Below are 20,776 nucleotides of genomic sequence, written 5' to 3' on the forward strand. Positions count from 1 at the left end.
TTAGTCTCTCTACGATTAGATTGTGATCTAAACATCCCAGCTTCAAAGCCTTCTTGACAAGTCCACAAAACTGTGTTCTGGGTCTTGGTATAAACGCCTTTATCTGAGATAACTTAGATAATTACTCTCAGGAAAATGTATTTGAGTTATAGTGGAATATGGATGCCACAAAGTTAACATTTAACGATTTCATGTAAATCAACAATCGTGCAATTAGGAAAGCAAAGAAATAATTGCCTGAATCCCAGATCTGAGCTCTGGAGGCCCAACATAAAATTGACTGCTGGCAGGCAACTCATAAAGCCCTCTGAAAGGGTAAAATACTACAAAGGAGGAGAAAAGGCAGAACACCTGCTTGCACATAAACCTGAAAAGGTGCAAACAATAAATTATATTAAATGTATTGTTGATGGTAATAGTAGAAGATGGGATCAATGCCAGATATCATAGAAAGTTTCCATGACTACATTCCCTGTATAGCAAAAAAAGCTCAGAGTCCAGAACCTGTTATGTAAAATGCTTCAAAGTCTGCTTGTATTCCCTCTTGCCAAAGGTTTCAATCACGTCCTGCACATAGGTGAAGTCAATGACACAAAGGCAGAGTCTACACTGATATTGCTAATGAACCCTGAACAAGATCCCAAAAAGTGCATCGTGTGTAGATCTATAGCCTTGTTGAATGAACTGAGCTCAGACTCTGTTAAAAATAGATATACCTGGAAGTGTATCGGCCTCTCTGTAATTGGGATTGATTTAGGAGAGTGCACCAATACGCACTTGACAATACTGATGCGGAATGCGTTTGATAGAGTTGAATGGACATTTTTGACAACAGCTTTGGATCAAACCAGCTTGTGGCCAAACATGAAGCAATATATTGCAGCTAACTTTCAGAGTCCAAACACAAAAACAAAGGTCAACAGGTAATGTTCTGCTTTTGTTACAGTTTGCAAAGTGATGAGATAGGGTTGCCCACCTCACCCCTGCTGTTCGCGCTCTCAATGGAGCCCTTTGCCTAGAAGATATACAAACAATCCACATTTTTCAGTCTTACAAATACTCAGTCTCCATCTTAAATTAGCTTGACTCACAGATAGCATGCTTTGTTTCATAACCCTTCCAGAACACACAATCCAGCTTTGGTGTCTGAGATAATCAGAGTGACTATGGTGTCTAATATGGTCATTAAACTGGTAGTATCTACATTAGATTCTGCTTTCATTAATTTCTTGTGATCATATCAACATTACACTTAATGAACATGTTTTAGCATTTACGATATAATTAGACGGGTGAACAGACACACATCACTTACTGTTGTCATAGGTGCCAAATCGTGTGGTTTCACTTACTGTGAATTACTCAGGAGTTGAAGGGCATATGAACTCCATTTTCCACTGTCATTTTGACAAATTGACACCCACTGTCCTGGGAATAGCATGGATTCTTAGCCGTATAGGGAGGTTTCTGATACTTGTTGAGTATGACAGGAGTGAGGAATACATGGTTGATGCAATCCTGCGAGCTGGGAAGAGCGTGTACAATGTTGTTGTGGATGGTTGTGACTTCGCTGATTAAGAATTGTATGAGGATGGGCAGACTTGGTGTGAGCTGTCTTGCACTTTCAACAGTTCCTTCAAGATGTTGTGTGCATTAAAAGGGTTCTGGGACTATACTAATACTCTATCACAATTGCCATAAAGTACCCTCTTGACATTAACAAGAGAAACCCAAGGATTACAACTGGAATTGAATCTCAAACTTCGTATTCTCGTGCACAGCTGTGGTTAAGTCCAGGCTCCAAAGCTCTTGGTTTGGAACTTTTCACTAGAGGCACAGTATTCAAAAACCTATAAACAAGAGCCTAAAGATGTTTATGAACGGTGAGACTACAACAGATATTTTTTTTACATACCTTGTTTTTGGGGTAATATACCACTTATGATGAGAAATAAGAATTTTAAGTATTCTAAATGTTCTCCCATTAGAGTCAGAACATTTAAGACATGACGCATTGGGTAAAGCATAAAAGCTGCAGCATTTCTAAAAGGCTGACATTTAGGAAGTAGAAGCAGATATAAAAAATAATAAGGCTGTGAGGAGAAGATACATAGTCATTTCCCCGGCCAAAGTTCTAATCCCAGCTCTTCTGCTTTTGAATTTGTTTAAGGATGTGGGCAAATCACATTATCTCTTGGTGCCCTGATTCCCTTGTCTATTAAAACAATGAAATCCAGGTAAGATTCAGAATTAGGTGATCCTAAAGTGATGAGCATAGTAAAAAAGTGACTTTCATGTGGTCTCTTACCCCAGGTGTAGCCACTTGCAGATTGAAGACTGAACTTCCTTGATTGAAGGCATTCAGGAAAGACTGTGCAGATACACCTAGAAATCAAAAAGGAGAAACATCAGTGAAGGGGCTGGTTTGTACTTTCTAACTGGGGGAGTTGTGTTGCACTTTGCCACTTTCTGGGAGTTAAAAATCACTCAGACATTTTACTAGTTTAATGCCATTTGTCAACATCCCATGAGTAAGGCACCAACAACAACGTAAGCAGGAAAAGAGTACAGACTTATTATGGATTCCTATCATCCATCAATGAGAAAAATTCAACTCCATAAACTAATCATCAACAAAAGTCACAAGGAGTAAGAGCTGTTGGTGACACTAGAGTTAGAGCATTTTAGCTGTAAGTGGGTTAGGTACACAGACTAAGGTTGTGGCACAAAAGTGGAGCATAAAAGATACCCATTATATATTGTAATGTACAGTTTAATTTTATGACAAGACCGGAGGCTCCTATTATGCATTTCTTTTCTCGCTTTAATAAACACAGCAGCAGTCAAGAAGAAACTACAAATCCCAAAAGGCTTAACACAGACAGCCAATGGGATTAAAAACGTAGTATAACATATATCAACCAATGGAAATACTGCGATGCCATTGTGATGTCACTTGACTGCAAGCAGCCCTCTTTTCTTGCTGCTGCAGTCAAGATAAGTTGCCTTTTCATTTCTCTCATGTCTTTGGCTTCGTTATTATTGACTGAACGTTATTTTCATTGCATGTTACTTCTATCGTGCTGTATATAATTTCCATGGTGTCGGCAAGTTGCCGCATTTTGTTTTAATACTTGCTTTGTTGTTAGTTTTTGTTCGGTCCCAGGCACCAGCGGTCATGCTGCTCCTGAGCCGAACGTTTTTCCACATTCTAGCACGCTTCGTGAGTGCGGCGGCATTCCTGGAATTCTTTCGCCTCAAGCAGCAACCGTCATTCGGGTTGCTCCTGAAGAAAAGACATTCCTTAGGAAACGCTTGCACGTCTTCCGTCTTTCTTACCTGAAATTTCATTCTCCTCCGACTTACTCCGGCAAGTCCCCGTCTGGCAATAACGCTTGTTGTGCCAATGGTTTCTCTATCTTCACAAACCCCGGCCAGGGGAGGAGTTTTGGCCCTTTCACTTCCCTTTCTTGAATATTAACCCCTGCTTGCCTGACAAGTTTTTTTTTTTTCCGAAACATTATTAGAGCCTTAATTTTCTGCATTTTTACTGCGGTTTTTTCTTTGGTTTGGCTTTAGCTCCAGAAGTTATTTATTTTCCTATCATGGAGCCTGACATTTCCACAATGGAACAGGGTGTTTCTACTGATTTGGAAGACATTCGACACGAACTCTGTAATTTTATTAGTAGTTTTGTCCATCAGGCAGTTTCGTCCTCTATACAAAAATAGTCAAAAAATTTAGAAACCAATTTTTCTAATTTGTTATCCAAATCTTCGGCCCAAACTGCGGGGGAATGCAGTCAGCGTCCACCAACCAAGCCAGGTGTTGTGACGCAAAAGGAGAGTGAGTCTATCTCACACATGTCAGAGGACGCGGTTACTCACAAGGCTCCTGCCAAGGAGTTTAACAATATGGCTTCAAAACCTTCTTTAAAACATAAATCTAAAGAACGTAATGTTGTTCTTCCTGTTCCTACTACCGCCATCCAGAATACGGATGAGGACATGCCTGATGTGGATTCAGATTGTTATGTGTCTGACAAGGATGATGATGATTCTTTTTCCGTTCCTCCTCCAAAGAAACCAAAATTTGCCTCAGCTGTTCCCTCTCTTTGATTCAGAAGGTTTTCCCATGTTTGATCCCTCTCATATTCATCACCCTAACTCTACGGAATGGTTTCCAGCTGACCATGTGGGTCGTTATGTGGCTCAAAAATAATTTTCACCTCCAGACAAACAAACTATAGAACCAAGCTGAAGTCGGAATGCCCTCGCCCTGTTCTTCCGAACAAGGCTACCATTACTCCTTCTATTGACCAGCAGATGTTGACCTTCTTTACTAAGCTGGGTAAGGACCCTCGTAAAGGAGTGGACAAAGCGTGGTCCTCCTGCCAGGACAAGCTTTTGGACGTTACTGGTCCACTTACTAGGATTTTTGATCTGGTTGAGTCGGCCAGGTTGGAAGGTACTTTTTTAGACCCGGAAGAGTTATCGTTGTGGGTTCAGCGCTGCCTCTGTCTACTGGGGAACGCAAATTCCTCTCTTATTCATGGGCGAAGCAAGGGCCTACTTATCAAACTGGATCCCAAATTAATTAACTTGGCGACCGTGCAACCTCACGTGCAAACTGATGGACAACTTTTTGGGGAATTTTTCATAAAGGACCTCAGTAAATACGTGGCTACATTTACTTCATTGGACAAAGCTCAACAGTCCATGAGGAAAATGTTTCATCAACGTGTTTTTGCCAGGGCCAGTAGAGGCAGGGGTCGCTTTACCGGCCGCGGATTCGCTAATCAAGGCTCCAGAGGTTACCACAGTTCCTATCAGCAAGATTTCGGACCACAATCCTACCCCCAGCGTGGAAGAGCTTACCGTTCCAGGTCCTTCAGACATTCCAGAGCCTCCAACCCAACAGGTAAGCCCTCATGTTGGTTTCTTTCCGACAGGGGGTCGTATCTTCCATTTTCTATCAAATTGGTTAACAATTACCGCAGATGTGTGGGTTCTAGACACTGTGCAAGGTTACAAAATAGAGCTTTATTCTACTCCGGTGCAAGCTTTTTCCCACCCTCCTCCCCATTTTTCCGCAGAAATGGTCCATCTGATATCTCTCGAGGTAAACACTCTGTTACAAAAACAAGCGGTTTCAATCACTCGTCCTCATCCGTTGGGTTTTACCAGCCCAATTTTTCTAGTTCAAAAGAAGAACAAAAAGATGCGTCCAGTCATCAATCTAAAACATTTCAATCGGTTTGTGATATACCGACATTTCAAACTGGAGACAATTCTCCACCTCAGAGATATACTTCTTCAAAACGACTGGATGGTCAGACTGGATCTACAGGATGCTTACTTAGTGGTTCCTGTACATCCGGAGTTCAGAAAATTCCTTCAGTTCCAATGGCTGGGCCAAACATATCATTTTACCTCTCTGCCCTTCGGTCTATCGTCTGCCCCTTGGTGCTTCAAGCTCATGAAGCCCGTAGTTGCTTTTCTAAGGGCTCAGGGGATAAGGCTATTAATTTACTTAGAAAATATACTCATTTTAAGTCAGTCTCCTCAAACTCTTCTAGGCCACTTACAAACGGCCTGCTCTCTTTTAGAAGACCTAGGTTTCATAATAAACAGAGAAAAATCTCTCCTAACACCCTCCCAAATCATAGAATTCTTGGGATTCCAGATCAATTCCCTTTCGGCTACCCTTCTTCTGCCTACGACAAAAATACAATCCATAAAATCAGAAATTCTGCAAATTCTGCGCAGTTCTCTCATTTCTCTCAGAACATTAGCTTGAATAGTAGGCCTCCTCTCCTCTTCTATCCAGGCAATCTTTCCAGGTTCCCTTCATTACCGCTCACTTCAAAGACTGAAGATTCAACACTTGCGGAAGGGGCTATCGTATTCCGACCTCGTTCCTTTAGACGTAGAGTCACGCACAGAGCTTCAATGGTGGATAGACCATTTAGATGCTTGGAACGGGAAAAGTATATTTCCATCAGCCCCAGATCTTGTGTTAGAATCCGATGCAAGTCGTCTAGGTTGGAGAGCCCGGTGTGGTCCCATCTCGACTGGAGGTACATGGTCAACCGAGGAGTCCAAATTGCACATCAATTGTTTAGAGATGCTTGCCGGCTCCTTTGCAATCAGAAGCCTGGTAAAACACAAAGTGCATTGTGCAATCCTTCTCAGGATGGACAATATCTCTGCAGTCAGATACATAAATCATCTCGGGGTACAAAATCCAAGCCTCTGGCGGATTTAGCCAAGAGTTTTTGGGAGTTCTGCCTTTCAAACCATCTTTCGGTTCATGCAGAGTACCTTCCAGGAGTTCTCAACTCTGTGGCAGATTTGGCATTCTCGTCACCTTCGAGACTCCAGCGATTGGAGACTTCATCCTTCAGTTTTCCACAAGATACAATTATTATGGGGCCCGCTTTCCATAGATCTATTCGCATCTAGACTGAACACACAGCTTCCTCAGTTTTACAGCTGGCGCCCAGATCCCTTAGCCTTGGCATCAGATGCTTTCTTACAAGATTGGTCTCATTCCCTCAACTACGCTTTTCCCCCTTTTATCATGATCAACAGGGTCCTAGCACACGTCAGACGTCAGCATGCCTCTCTCATTCTCATAGTCCCGTTTTGGCAATCCCAGGTATGGTTTCCTACCCTGTTGGAACTCTGTAGATTTTCCCTTACTAATTCCGTCCTTCCCAGACTTACTGCTGGACCCTCTTCATCGTTCTCACCCCCTCGTTGTGGACAATATCCTCATCTATCCGCCTGGAAGATCTCAGGAATGCCCAATCTTCCCCTGTCATTTTGGCAGAGGCTTCCCAATACATCTTAAATTCCTGGGCTCCAGACACCAAGAAAGCCTATAAGGCAGCCTGGTCTTTATGGGACGGCTGGTGTTTGGGAAGGCAAGTTGATCCCTTTTCAGCAGATGTAATTTTTGTTGTCAATTTCTTAGCCGCAGAAGCCAGTAAAGGTAAAGCATTCCGCACTATCAATCTCTATAGATCAGCTATTTCTTCCAATCATATCCATGTCAATGGAAAACCGGAAGGCGAACATCCGCTGGTATGCCGATTACTAAAGGGAGTAAAATTTTCCAAACCTCCTCTACCAAAGTACAATCAATTGTGGGACGTTAATGTTGTTTTACATTTTTTGATTTCTTTGCCAGACAATCCAATTTTATCACTAAAAATTTTATCCGCTAAATTAGCAATGTTGTTATGTTTGGTTTCCATTAAACGTTTATCAGATGTTAAAGCATTAGACGTCTCCAACCGACAATTCACTCCTTCAGGGGTGCTGTTCTCGGTTGTACGACGCACCAAGACCAACTTATCATCAGTGTTTTATCCTTATTTCCCGCAACATCCGAAATTATGTGTAGGCCAGTGTCTCAAGGTTTACGAGCAAAGGACTGCAGATTTGAGAACATCCTCCTCCCAACTTCTTATCTCTTTCAGGAAACCCTATAACCTGGTTTTGTCTGCTACGTTGGCTCGTTGGGTGAGATGGATTATGTCCTTAGCGGGTATTGACATTTCCAGATTTGGAGCTCATTCTTCCAGAGGGGCTATGGCTTCCAAAGCCTTCTGGGCAGGCTCTCGTTTAGAGGATATTCTGAAATCTGCAGACTGGTCTAATGATAATACTTTTAGAGTTTTTTATTGCAAACCTGTTGATAATGTTTCATTGAATGTAATTAATATGCTTTAAACTTGCATAATAGGAGCCTCTGGTCTTGTCATAAAATGAAGATTTTCCTAGTTTATGACGGAAAGTCTTAATTTTATTAAAGACACGGAGGCGAGTATTATCCCACCTCTGGTATAACATTGTTTTCTCCCTCCCTTTCATCCAGCGCCAGTTCCGGCCACTCAACCAGCGTCCTAGTTGGACCTCCTCGCATCAATTGAATTCTCCGTTTACCTCAAGTTCTGTATCGTATCCTCCTGATTTATAGGAACATTCCTTCCTTTGTAGGATTTTGGACTTTTGTTCTGACGTGTTTGCATTTCTTATGGCATTGTTTACTCTTTGTTCACTATTCCCGTTATTCATCGATAATTGACTTTATTCGCAAGAAAAGAGGGCTGCTTGCAGTCAAGTGACATCACAATGGCATGGCAGTATTTCCATTGGTTGATATATGTTATACTACGTTTTTAATCCCATTGGCTGTCTGTGTTAAGCCTTATAGGATTTGTAGTTTCTTCTTGACCGCTGCTGTGTTTATTAAAGCGAGAAAAGAAACGCATAATACTCGCCTCCGTGTCTTTAATAAAATTAAGACTTTCCGTCATAAACTATAGTTAAGTATACCTTATAAGGCCTTGTAGTTAACAGTAACAATACAGAAAATGGCCATTTTTAGTTTTCCCACAAAATGTTACCATGTCACTCCAAAGGCACTAAAATCTACTTTTAACCATAACGCTACGTTTTTAGAATATGAGACAACAAAATGTGCATGTGTGTGTGTAACTCCAATAGATTTCAGTGATTTTCGAAAGAAAATTATTTATTGATAAAATTACACTTGACAAAAATGTCAATGGCAACATACAGAGGTTTGAGTATTTTAAGGTATATTCACATCTCAACCATCTATCCTTCTAAGTATCAAAATAATGCAATCCAATAAATAGTAACACAAGCTATTGACATATGACTGAAGTCTCCAGATCACATTTGGTTCTGGTCACAAATGTGTTGGTTCAATTATCAGAAATCCGGTCTCTGCTTTATGAGATGGTCTTGCTTATAATTCTAATTCTCACGTCACACTTAGCCTATGGGACCTGACCAGTTGTTTGTTATACCTCCTGCTCTCAGACATTTCACATTTCATGACATATGCCACCTACCCCATCAGTTGTATTCACCAAATAAGCATTTTATACCAGTGGCGTTAGGGCTGCCTCCTTTTAAAAGAAAAATAATATTCATTTGCTTGCATTTTGAAATTCTGAAAGGGCTAAAGGGTTGTAAATTAATTAGAATCCTCTTGTTGTTATGTTTCCATGGGAATGAATTCTGGCTTTGTTTTCAGTAGTGGAGATTCACTAATAATTAAGTGGATTTTAAAGGTCCCTTAATAAGAAGTGGTCTATCACTAGAGTCGTGGCTGCTGCCTGGAACTGCTTATCTTTCAGCATCAGAACTTAGCCCACCCTCCTTAACTTCAGGAATCTTGTTGCTATAAATCACTCCTTTCTGCTAATAACTGTTTACTTCCTAAATTTCAAGAAACACCTAAAGAGTCCATGCTTATGTTTATTCCTGAATTAACAATGACCTTCTTACCAATATCCCCAGCAGTTTGTCAGAATTATAATTTTTCATGTCAGTTGTTCCTATTGGCACTCCTAACCCCCTTTCCTACTGCTCATTTAAGTAGCTGAATCCTTCTATCATTCCACTATTTTTAAACATTTTATTCCACAATATTTTGAGATCTATGCACAGTGCAACAGTATTTTTCGGTGTGTGCAGAAGTGCTGTTAAATATGTAAATATGACAGCTTAAAGATACTTTCACGTCTTCTACTTTTATTTTGTAGAAAAATACCCGATTTTTTTCATTTTCCCATTTCTTTTCATTGACGTTCACATAATAATATCATCCCTGGTTAAAATATTGGCAGACTATGTGATGCTCTGAAATGGACTGGATACTTCATAAGTAGGTGAACTCAATCAGTCCAGATGGTTTTTTTTTTTTTACTTCTCACCCAAGATTACTATTCTGGGAAGTTCGACAGTTATCTTCATTGTCCTCTCTGATTTTATATTTGTATCTCCAACCACTAGGCAATGCACTTCACCAGTTCAAGATGTGGTCTCATTTGTCTGCAGACGACACCCAGGGAGGATGTGGGTGGCTGTTGTGATGGTAACGTGTACTTGCGCGTGATATTCCATTATTTCTTGTGTTTGTGTGTGTGCAATCATAACTTGTTTTCCTTCAACCCTGTATTGCTTTGTGTTACGTTCCACGTTTGGGCCTGTGAATATAAGGTGCTTCTCTCAACTGCGTAGCAATCAGTTGGAGATCACCTTGCTGGTGAGCAGTCAAGGACGTGGGCTCCTTTCTCTTAAATAAACCTACACCTTATTCTACTTGTTTGCCGCAAGCCTCGTCATTATATACTTGGCGGCTAGGAGCAGTGAAAATCTTTGCGGATGCCCACAGTCTCATTTCATGCAGGTTTGACTCACCTTCTAGCTGGGGATTAAAACAATTTACTTTGTGCTGGTTTCAAGTTTTGTCAGCTGTTGCATTGCTTGTGTAGTCTAGCAATCATGCCCATGGCGTATATATCTTGCAGCAGTGTGGCAGGGAGCTAAGCTCTGGCAACATACTCACGGAACACAGAGCTGCTGAATCTCAGCAAAGTCCACACGTCAGAGCGGCTTCATATTTGTGTGCAGCTAGTGGAAGCAGTCACTGAGTGGCAGTGTGTTTGCGAGGCTTTTGACATCAGTGCAACTGAATGTTTATGCATGGTCTGGTTGTAGCTCTGTGAGACTTTTTTTCTTGCAGCGACTTGATGTTGGTGCAGTGAATGAGGATCGATTTCGGCAGAGAGTTCGATCTTTGAAGAAATGTAACTCCCTATTTTACAGAGAGCCTTTGCAGAGATTGGCTCACTTTCAAACCTGAGGTATTGCAGTGCTTGCGTCTATGCAGACTCTGTGTGCGATCAAAGCACACAATATTAACAGCGATTGGCTCGCTTTATTGTAGTTTGTGCATCTAAGGAAGTCCTGTGGGGTCCAAACACAGAGTAAATACAGCAATTGGCTCATTTCAAGCTAGCTGACCAAGAGCATCTGTGGATTGAATTTAGGAAACTACAGTTATTGGTCACAAGTTTTTAGTGACTGTTAGCTAACTGTTTATTTGCTGTTCAATCTCTTGTCCTCATTGGCTTATCACATGTGTTTGTATTGATCTGTACTATCTATGCGGATAGTGGTAGTTGATTTCTCCCTTCAAGTCAAATGTGTTAACCTACAAATTTAAAAAGGAAAATGTATGTTTATATATTTTATACCTAGCAGGTGGTGGTAGCCGCCTATTGTGGCATACTTTTAATTGTTTTTAAAACTGGAAGGGTGCCATTTTCCTTTAGGCTTCTGTGCCTTGAGGAGACGCCAGTTTGATTGCTGGTCTAGCTGCTCTGTCTGCTGCCTCTCTGACCCTTTTATAAGGATCATGAAACAGCGGGCACGAGCAGAGGGCGCGCCAAAGGCAAGCCTGCCTGCACCTCTCCACACCCGGCCGGGACCAGGGGTGAGGGATGCCTCCCCCTGCGGCCTAGATGTAATAACATTTTCAGCTAGTCAACTCCTTGCCCTCAGAACACCTGTTTTGAACAGCTGCCAGCACTCTGTTGACCCTGGTCTCCCACACTGGGTCTGCAACAACTGCTTATGGACTTTTCAGAGTGTAGTTGTGCAGCCCCGAAGGAAGTGCAATGGGTCAGTCGGCAGGTTTCTTTTTGTCAATTGCCGATCCCTACCCACCCACAAAATTGATATCCATTTACTGGATATCAATTTAAAGCAATCAGTGCTTTTATACAGTCTTGCATTGATCTGATTTTAGGAAGTTTAGAAAAATGTGATCATGTACCCACTGTTGTACATTATATGGATAGTCACCAAGGAGATCCATGAGCGTATAGAGGAAAGAGGCTGAAGACAACAGGCTTATATAGAGTTTGGAGGATAACATACTATTTCACAAACATAGGGAATATCCCTTATGCCATATTACAAGTGCATTATACCATATGACACTTACAGTACAGTAGATAAGATATATGCTATGTTTATGATGGAGTACCAGATCTGCCAAATTCTAAATAAGGCTCTTTTATATAGTCATGGAACTCCAAAGTAACTTGCAGTATTCTTTAATGTACAGCAGGGGGTATTTTTTCTATTACAGAACATAGTCACACACTATGATTTTTCCCCCAAAAAGATTCGATTCTTGGTCTCATTCCCTTTCAGACATCTGAGTTTGGCTGCAAATATGTAATTGGAACACAGGATCTGTAGTATGATGTTAAACACATCTAAATACAGTTAATAATTTGATGAAGTTTAATGTCACATTCAAAAAGTAGCTACAGTTCATTAAGTTGTTATCAAATGCAGAGATCCCTGCTTTCTTATAAAGAACAATAATTGTGCAAAAAATGAACATGCTGTCATAAATCTTTCCTTTCTGTTACTGGCTTTATTTCGGCAAACTAGGTCAGAAGAACTTAAAAGCTTAATATCGATTTTATTTTTCAAAGGGCAGTTGACAATCTGCTCCATGACCAACTTTTCACTCTTTCTCCTTGCTCTGGAAGCAGGCATTGTGCCGTCACAACTCAACTGTAGTAATTTATTACATTTGTGCAGCTATGTTATTTTCGATTTACAGGTGACTTGCCACGTCACAACTAGACTGTAATATGAATATTATTGGCAGGTTTTAATACAGAGACTACAGGCTCTTCTGGATTTTATATTAGTTGAGAGAAAAGTAACAGTGAATAGGATTGAATGTTTTTCACCAATGGGTTGTGAATGACAACAAAAAGACAACAAGAGTGAACGTCAAGGGTCCTGGCCTGACCCTAATGGAGGATGAAGCTTCTCCGTGAGGCTCCTGCTGGTGATCCCCCCACGCCATGTCATCCGGACTCCCAGTGTGCCTCTCCGAGCCCCCCAAAGGGCAGCCGATGTCCCTCACAGGCCCCCATGAGATATAAGCTGCTCAAGCTGCGGCAGCCCTAATACTCGAAGCTGTTAACGCGGCAGAGGCCACGCTACAAACAAGATGGTGGCCGCAGCCTTTTGGGAAATGGAGGACGCCCCAGGCAGAGCACAGTGAGTGGGTAGCACTGGCGATCGGAGGATCGCGGTCACCAGCATCACTCCTCCCCTGACATCGCAGGGCTCCCCACCGAAGAGCACTCCGACGGCTGCGTGGCCCCTGTGGTGAGGTTGATCCGGAGAGGGGCACGTGGTGAGGAGGAGCCAGACGGAGCCCCCAACATCACAGCGCTTGGGCACAGCAGAGGAGGTGAGCAGCGACGGCCCCTCTCACCTACCAGCCTGAAGCAAATCTGCTGAGACACAGCGATGCCTGGGGTAAGGCTGGCTGCACGTGGCGAAGGGTAAGCAGAGAGCGGTGTCTCTGACGGCCTGGAGCTGGAACTGGAACTGGGATCTGGGCAGAAGCGTTAAGACACCTGTTCAAAGGGGCCTTGCGGTGATGCTCTGCTGTGGCTCAGGCTACCGAGAGCCCTGGAGGCCCTGACCGCACATATGCCTTAAAGCACGGGCCCAGGGGGCCTGTCCAGCACATAGAACTGAACACGTTGGGGGCATAAGTAAAACAAAAGAGTAAACAAGCTCAAAGAGAGGCCCACGGTGGGGTTTTGACAGAGGCGCAGACAACTACACACTGCTTGAATCCGGAGAGGTGGGTCACAGGGCTATACTATATCATTGGCCTACGGCGTTAGGTGCATGAACTCCTGCCGTGGGAACCTAGAACACCCTGGGACAACCATTGCGATCCTGATGAGAGACAAACATGGGGAAAACAGGATGCAAGAGAGACCCGGAGATGAGGAAAGAAGCAGCTGCAGGTTCCTCAACACCACGCCTGGAGGCTAAACGTGCCCATTCTATGGAGTGCTCGGTGAGCCCTACCCTCCAAGACATTCTACAGCCAATTTCAGCCTCTCGTGAAGCCCAGTAGGGAAAAACTGATGCACTAGCGACAGACCTGATCATACTGCGAGATCATCACCGCCGGCTGGCGGAAACAGTATCTACATCGGACAAACAGATCAAAGAGGTCCTGCCAGTTGTAAATGATTCAACTGACAAACTACGCAAGTTGGAAAGGCAAATTCATGATCTGGGATTGAGGGCAGAGTATGCCGAAAACAGATCAACGCGATATAATATCCACGTGAGTAGCTTACCTGAGCGCATAGAGAGGAACAATATGGTGGATTTCCTGGAGCGCTGGCTTCAGGAGACAGTAGCAGGAGACGTACTTTCGCCCTGGAGAAGGTACACCGGGGATTCCGCCACAGCCGGTCATAGCAAGACTGTTACATTACAGGGACAGAGACCATCTTCTAGGGGAGGCAAGGAAGTAGGGTGATTGCACAGTGGAAAACAGCACAGTCCGCCTTTTCCCCTATTTTTCACAAGAAGTGCAGAAACGGAGAGCTACCTTACAAAAGGTGAAACAAGGAGTAAGACAGATGAGCATACAATATGTTATGATGTTTCCGGCCCGCTTGCGTGTTTTAACAGAAGAGGGGACGCAATTCTTTAATTCTCCGGAAGATGTCTGGCAATTGATAGACACCCACGTGTCGACTAGGACAGACACCGAAATGGATGGCAGCTCACAACCGCAACAAAGACACACTCAAGATAAGCCTCAACACAGACCATCTGCTCTTCTAAAATAGAGGTCCAACAAGACGCCAAAAAGTGATGGAGGCAGTGGCCTCTCTGAGTGGTCGTGATCAGAGTCCAACGCTCGACAAAGAGATAGACCATTCAGGTTCTAACCAAGACTCAGTCATCACACGTATATATCAGAGGAGACCGGACCAGAGGTGACACCAGGGACGTCGGACTGCATTGTTTGACTCTCTCTCCTTTGAACTCTATGAAAGCGGAACCAACACAGTGGTCTTGTTGTGTATCTGCTCAGCAATCCCCCTAGATGAAGGGGGGATTGGTAGAGGAGATCCTGGCTGGGGGTGCCGGAGGAAGGTGACAACATAGAGAGAATAAGTCTTTAAACAACTCAAATAGCCGGCCTCCAATTTTGTGAGAACAGTTGATAATTTATTTAGTTTGAATGAGAGACATTTGTCTTTCTGTCCTGGGGAAGGGGAATTGGGAAATTGATTGTTGGTTTGTTTATAAGGGGAATCATGAGTCACGTGCATCTGAGGGAAAGCAAATAGGCCTAGGGAGGATCAATAAACATATGATGGAACTGGGGTGTAGAGGGTGGGTGAAGAGGAACTCAGGTTTTAGGCAGGATTATGGTTAAACTTGAGAAATATACATTTATATCATTGGACAACCGGGGTATGCATACGATGTCAAAAAGGTGTACGGTCTTCTCCTGTTTACAGAGACGAGGCGCTTATGTGGCAATGCTCCCAAGAAACACATATGAAACCAACTGAGGGGCGGCTATACAAAAACGTTGGAGGGGACAGGTATATTACCACTTATTCAGCTTGTGCCAGAGGTACTCTGATCTAGGTGCGGGCTGGGGTCCCGTTTCAGCCCATTGATAGTTTTATCGACCCCGAAGGGCGATATGTGGCTGTGAGAGGGAAATTAGAGGGCTGGGACTTAGTCCTGGTCAGTGTCTACATACCTGACACAGATCAAGGACCATTTTTTGCAAAACTCACTGACAGATTGGCTCCACATCTTATACAGTCAATAGTGCTGGGAGGGGACTTTAACTGCATGGCGGACCCTGGCGTGGATGAGTCCCACCATCCACTGAACGATTCCCCAGTAACAAGGGTAGCACTGGAGTTTACAACCTGGCAAGCGCAGTGGGGACTCATAGATGCATGGCGTAGGTTACATCCACACACTCAAGACTACTCATATTTTTCCCACTTACATGACCTGCACGTGCGCCTAGATTCCTTCCTTTGTACCCCTGGTGTGTTTGCAACCATTCATAATGCTGAATATTTGTCCTGTACCATATTGGACCACAACCCCATATTATTCTCACTGAGGTGGGGGCCCTCCCTTCCTCGTATCCCAACATGGAAACTAAAACCTGAATCATTAGAAGATACACGTTACCAAGAAGCAGTGAGACACCATATTGCTAATTTCTTTACCAACAACTTAGCCACAGTCAGCAGCCCATTAGTTGAGTGGGACGTTTTCAAAGCGGTGTTGAGGGGGAGATGTATAGCAGAGTCAGTGGTTGTATGGCGAGCATTCCTTAGGGACACATTAAATCCGGAAGATAAATTAATAGAGGAGGAAAAGAATAGGCCAGGACAACCTGATCTCCAGCATTGAGTATGAGAATTGAAAGAGACAGTAGCAGGCCACGTGGAGCGACTTCACTGCTTTGATTACAAGAACTACATATCATGGGCCCAAGTGGAGAGAGATAAGGCGGGTAGAATGCTTGCGTGGATAGGGTCACCGACCAAGAGGGGGTTGATCCTTATGGAAGTACAGACAGACACAGGAGGCAGACTTTAAAAACAGGAAGCGATTAATACCCATTTCCTGCAATATTATGATGGGCTATATAAAAGCGCCCTCCACTATGATGTAGAGGCCACCCATGCATATTTGGACCAGGTGCTACTCACCGCTGTCACACAGGAGACAGCTGAACAGCTGGGGGGGGCATCACATTGCAAGAGGTTAGAAGTGCTATTAAGGACTTAGCTAGGGGAAGACACCGTGAACAAATGTCTTTCCAGTTGAGTTCTATGGCACATATTTTGACCTATTGGCTCCACAGCTGGTCGCCCTTTATAAAGCTGCAAGGGAGAGGGGAATCTTGCCAGCTATGACAAGGGAGGCACTGGTTGTGCCCGTCTTAAAACCCTGCAAAGCACCGACTGAGTGTGGTGCATATAGGCCACTGTCCATGCTGAATTTGGACTATAAGATTCTTAACAAAATCCTGGCAATGCGGCTCCTCCCTCATATGGCACATTTGGTGCACCTGGACCAGGTGGGAATTAGCCCAGGACGGCACACAGCTGGCAACATCTGTCGACTGCTGGCTGTCATGATGGACCCCTCCTATGACAAGACGGAGACTGGAGGTATTGACAGTAGATATCGAAAAAGCATTTAACAGTCTTGAATGGAGCTTCCTTTATGCCATGATGGCAAAGATTGGATTGGGTGAATAATATGTACTGTGGGTAAAGTTGCTATATGCTGCCCCTGTGGCTAGGGGCCGCATTGGCCAAACAATTTCAGACAGCTATGTAGTTGAGAGGGGCACCAGGCAGGGTTACCCCCCAACTCCGCTGTTGTTTGCAATAGCTATGGAACCATTAGTGACCCTGGCTCGCAGAGCATATTTGCAGGTGGTGCGTGGCACCGCATAGCCTTATATGTGGATGACTTGATTATTTACCTAAGAAATATGCGGAGAGATCTGCCGGATGCTTGGCTCCTGTTGTCCACATTTAGCACCCTATCGGGACTCGGAGTGCACTTGCAGAAGTCCCGCCTTTTCCCCATGGGGTCCACTGGTGTGGCCTCCCACAGACCTGGATGCATTACTGTGGGAACCACGCTGCCTCTCTTATTTGGGTGTTAAAATATATCATGATATGCTCGGCATCTTGGACGCCAATGTGGGGCACGCTATGAAAGCTATTCAAGCAAATATGGCCTTCTGGCAAACACTATCCTAGTCGCTGGCCGGAAGGGTGGCACTTCTCAAAAGGATAGTATTGCTGAGGCTGCTGTACTACTTTTCAGTACTACCAGTGTGGATACCCAGGCCCATCTTCAGGGAGTTAGATACCCTGGTAATATCATTCCTATGGGGAATCAGTTGGAAACGGGTGGCTCGGTCTAAACTACAGAGACAGCTGGCAGATTGGGGGGTTAGCAGTCCCTGTCTTCGAATCCTATTATCTTGCAGTGCAACTCCAATGGTTTGCACAATGGCTGGTGAGTAGACATACCCAGGGAGTATTAGTGAAGTCCTTTACCCCTTCACTAACAAGACTGATAGAAGTCTTGTTGAGAATCCGACAAACCAGGAGGGATGACACACCAGAATTGAAGATACTTACTTTTCATAAAACTAAGACAAAAGTTCCTTACTCGCCGGACTTCCCTTTATTGTTCCTGCGAGCCTTACCACATGTGGGTAATTGGGAAGTATTAAATATCTGGAAAACAGTGGGATGTTAACAATTGGTAGCCTTTTTAGAGAGGGAACTCTGATCCCCTTGAAGATCTTAGAGCTGAGTTTGATCCACTTAGAGGGCATTTTCTGTTGCATGGCTCGGTTACTGCAGTCATTCGACACCATTGGAGTGACATCTTAGCTGAGCCCAAAGCACAGGCTACCAGTACCTATCTAACAGTTTCGTGAGGCACATTTAAGGCACTCACAAACTTATACAATAGAATACGAACAGATGCAACCATTCCCTGGAACCGCTGAAGCTTCAATGGGAAGAGGATTTGGGAACCCACAACTCTTGGAAAATTATATTGGAAAAACCCCCAAGGTTTTGAGAAATGCTAGATTTAAGTTAATCAACTTTTTCATATTACATAGAGCATACTTGACACCGGGGCAGATTAACCAACATTTCAATACAACAGGGGCGAAGTGTCCAAGATGTGGAACATTAGGGGCAGAATTCAAACATGTTCTGGGGCGTGGCCGGACCGAGATCGAAGATGGTCGCTTAACCCCGGAGCTCCGTGTCGGGTCAGACATGAGGGGGTGGCGGGGCCGAACGGCGGCAGCTGAGAACATCCATCGCCCTCCGGGGGCTTCCTGAGACACCAGTGTCTCAAATGTCTCCGCGACCAGATCCAGAGAATCGGAGGAGATAAGGCAGAGCCGGAGGGGGAGATGCAAAACCGTAATGCGACGTGGACTATGAGACCTGCGCCAGGGGCGGAGTCGCGTCTTGGCATCCGGCGAGGCCCAGCGAGAGTCGGCCTAGCAAGGAGACCCGCCTCACCGCTCCGCCGAGACCGCAACAGGACCGGACCAAGAGGTATGGAGCGGAGGGGCGGCGGGAGGACCAGCCACGTGTTTCTGCAGACGGGCCTGCTCTGCCCCGAAGACGGAGGAGCGCCTCCCGGGGCCAGAGGAGCTCGGCCCGGCGGGGTGAGGGCGGCGGCCCCCCTGCCTGTTTTCAATCGGAGGGCCTTCACAAGGCTTTGTGAAGCCACACGGCACGATCCCCCCCAGGACACAGAATTTCCCCCCCCTTTCCTCTCTTGTCGGCGGCTAGCTCTCTCCTTCTGGCGCTGCCCCCCCCCCCCCCCCGGGAGCTTGCCAATCAACGCCGGTTGGAGAGCAGAGGAAGGTGGACTTACGGCAGACAGTAAAAACAATAGGACATCACCCCTGGTGCTCCCCCCCATACGCATAAGGCAATTGTTGGAAAATCTTACAGGAAAGGGGGAAAACTAAACAAAACAAAACGAACAAGGATAACTAAAACAACTAAAAACAACTAACAACGCTCACGGGGTAGAGAGGAGGGAAGAAGGGCCCCTACTATTTACATCCCAGGAAGCTCTGACCTCAAGAGAAGAGACACAGACCCTGACCAGAAAGAGCCCTTGAGAGGAGAGGCTGGGAGTAAGGAAACTGCCACAATCCCAGAGGCTGGAACAAATTCGCCCTCCAAGAATGGGGATCATCGCCCTCTCTCAGCATCAGTAAACTGCCCAGCAGCGTTGCATATCCCAGCACAACCATCAGATACTCCCCCCCCCTCATCAGTGACTTGTAAAAGGTGACTAGAGAGGGAAAAGATATGGGGTGTCGGAGCCGCCTAGATGAACATTGACCTCTCCTCACGGCGCTTCAGCCTTCCACGCAACTATACGGGCACGAACATCACCCGCGACTGGAGCCCTCGAACCTTGCCCTTGTTGTTATCGTCATGGCTTTTACGCAGCGAGCAAAGCACCGTCCTTAAGGTTAACTAAAAGCGAGCAAGAAGAGGACCTTCTGAATACCCCTGGGTAGCTGCACACAGTAAAACGAAAAAAAAAACAAAAAAAAAAAAACACTATTCAACATAGCCCCAATAAGGAGAATATAATTCTGCAACGCACACAGGGGGACTGAACACGGGTCAGGTCACGCTCCCCCCCCCTATCAATCGCCCATAGAGACAGAACAGAAGGGACAAGGACCCCTGAATCTACAAGGCCTGCCCTACAGACTAACACTGAGATGCCCGGAGGTAAATCTGGTCAAAAACCCGTAGGTAAACCGGCACGTCAACTATTATTCTCAGAAGCACTCCAACACAAATATACCGCGTCCCCAACAACAGGACCGGCCGCGGCCCCAAAGCCAAACCCACCTTCAGTGATGGCAGGCGGGGACCAACCTGCGACTATGGAATGGATACTGCAGGAAATTACTGCTGTCAGCCGCAGGATAGAGGGAATGGATGCTTCCATCTCCTCTCTGACACTGGAAACTAAATCCATACGGACCGACATTGCAGGCTTTCATTCACGGGTGATGGGGCTGGAGAGCCGTGTGGAGACTCTGGAGACCCACATGTCCACAACACAGGATAGAGACCAAGACCTTTCTTATCTACAAAGTAAAGTGACTGACCTGGAAGACAGAAGCAGGAGGGACAATATCCGCCTCCTCGGAATCCCAGAGAATGAAGAAGGCACAGACGTACAGACCTTTCTCAGCTCAACTATACCCAAGCTAACATCACTAGCCTTTGAACCACCGCTGGAATTTCAACAAGCACACAGAGTGGGCCCGAAGCACCAGGATGGGGCCCTGAGACCCCAACCGATCATCGCCTGCTTGTTGCGTCACTCCCAGACCCGTCAGATCCTTCAAGCTGCACGAACCCACGGGCCCTTTTGGATGGACAACCTCGAGGTCCGTATAACAGCCTGACTACTCCAAAGACACCACCGAGCACAGGAAGGCCTTCTTATCCTTA

At 44.9% G+C, this 20,776-nt stretch overlaps 1 protein-coding gene across 2 annotated transcripts in view; it reads right to left on the minus strand.

The window, feature by feature from the left end:
• The window catches only part of GATD1 (glutamine amidotransferase class 1 domain containing 1), a 58,887-nt gene that overhangs the window by 27,022 nt on the left and 11,089 nt on the right, over positions 1-20,776 (minus strand). For both annotated transcript variants that reach the window (XM_069223101.1, XM_069223102.1), the window contains exon 2: positions 2,309-2,385. In XM_069223101.1, the coding sequence (XP_069079202.1) occupies positions 2,309-2,385 (77 nt within the window). The remainder of the gene's footprint in view (positions 1-2,308; positions 2,386-20,776) is intronic.

The sequence above is a fragment of the Pleurodeles waltl genome, chromosome 3_1, assembly GCF_031143425.1.
Source record: "Pleurodeles waltl isolate 20211129_DDA chromosome 3_1, aPleWal1.hap1.20221129, whole genome shotgun sequence".
Taxonomy (NCBI): domain Eukaryota; kingdom Metazoa; phylum Chordata; class Amphibia; order Caudata; family Salamandridae; genus Pleurodeles; species Pleurodeles waltl.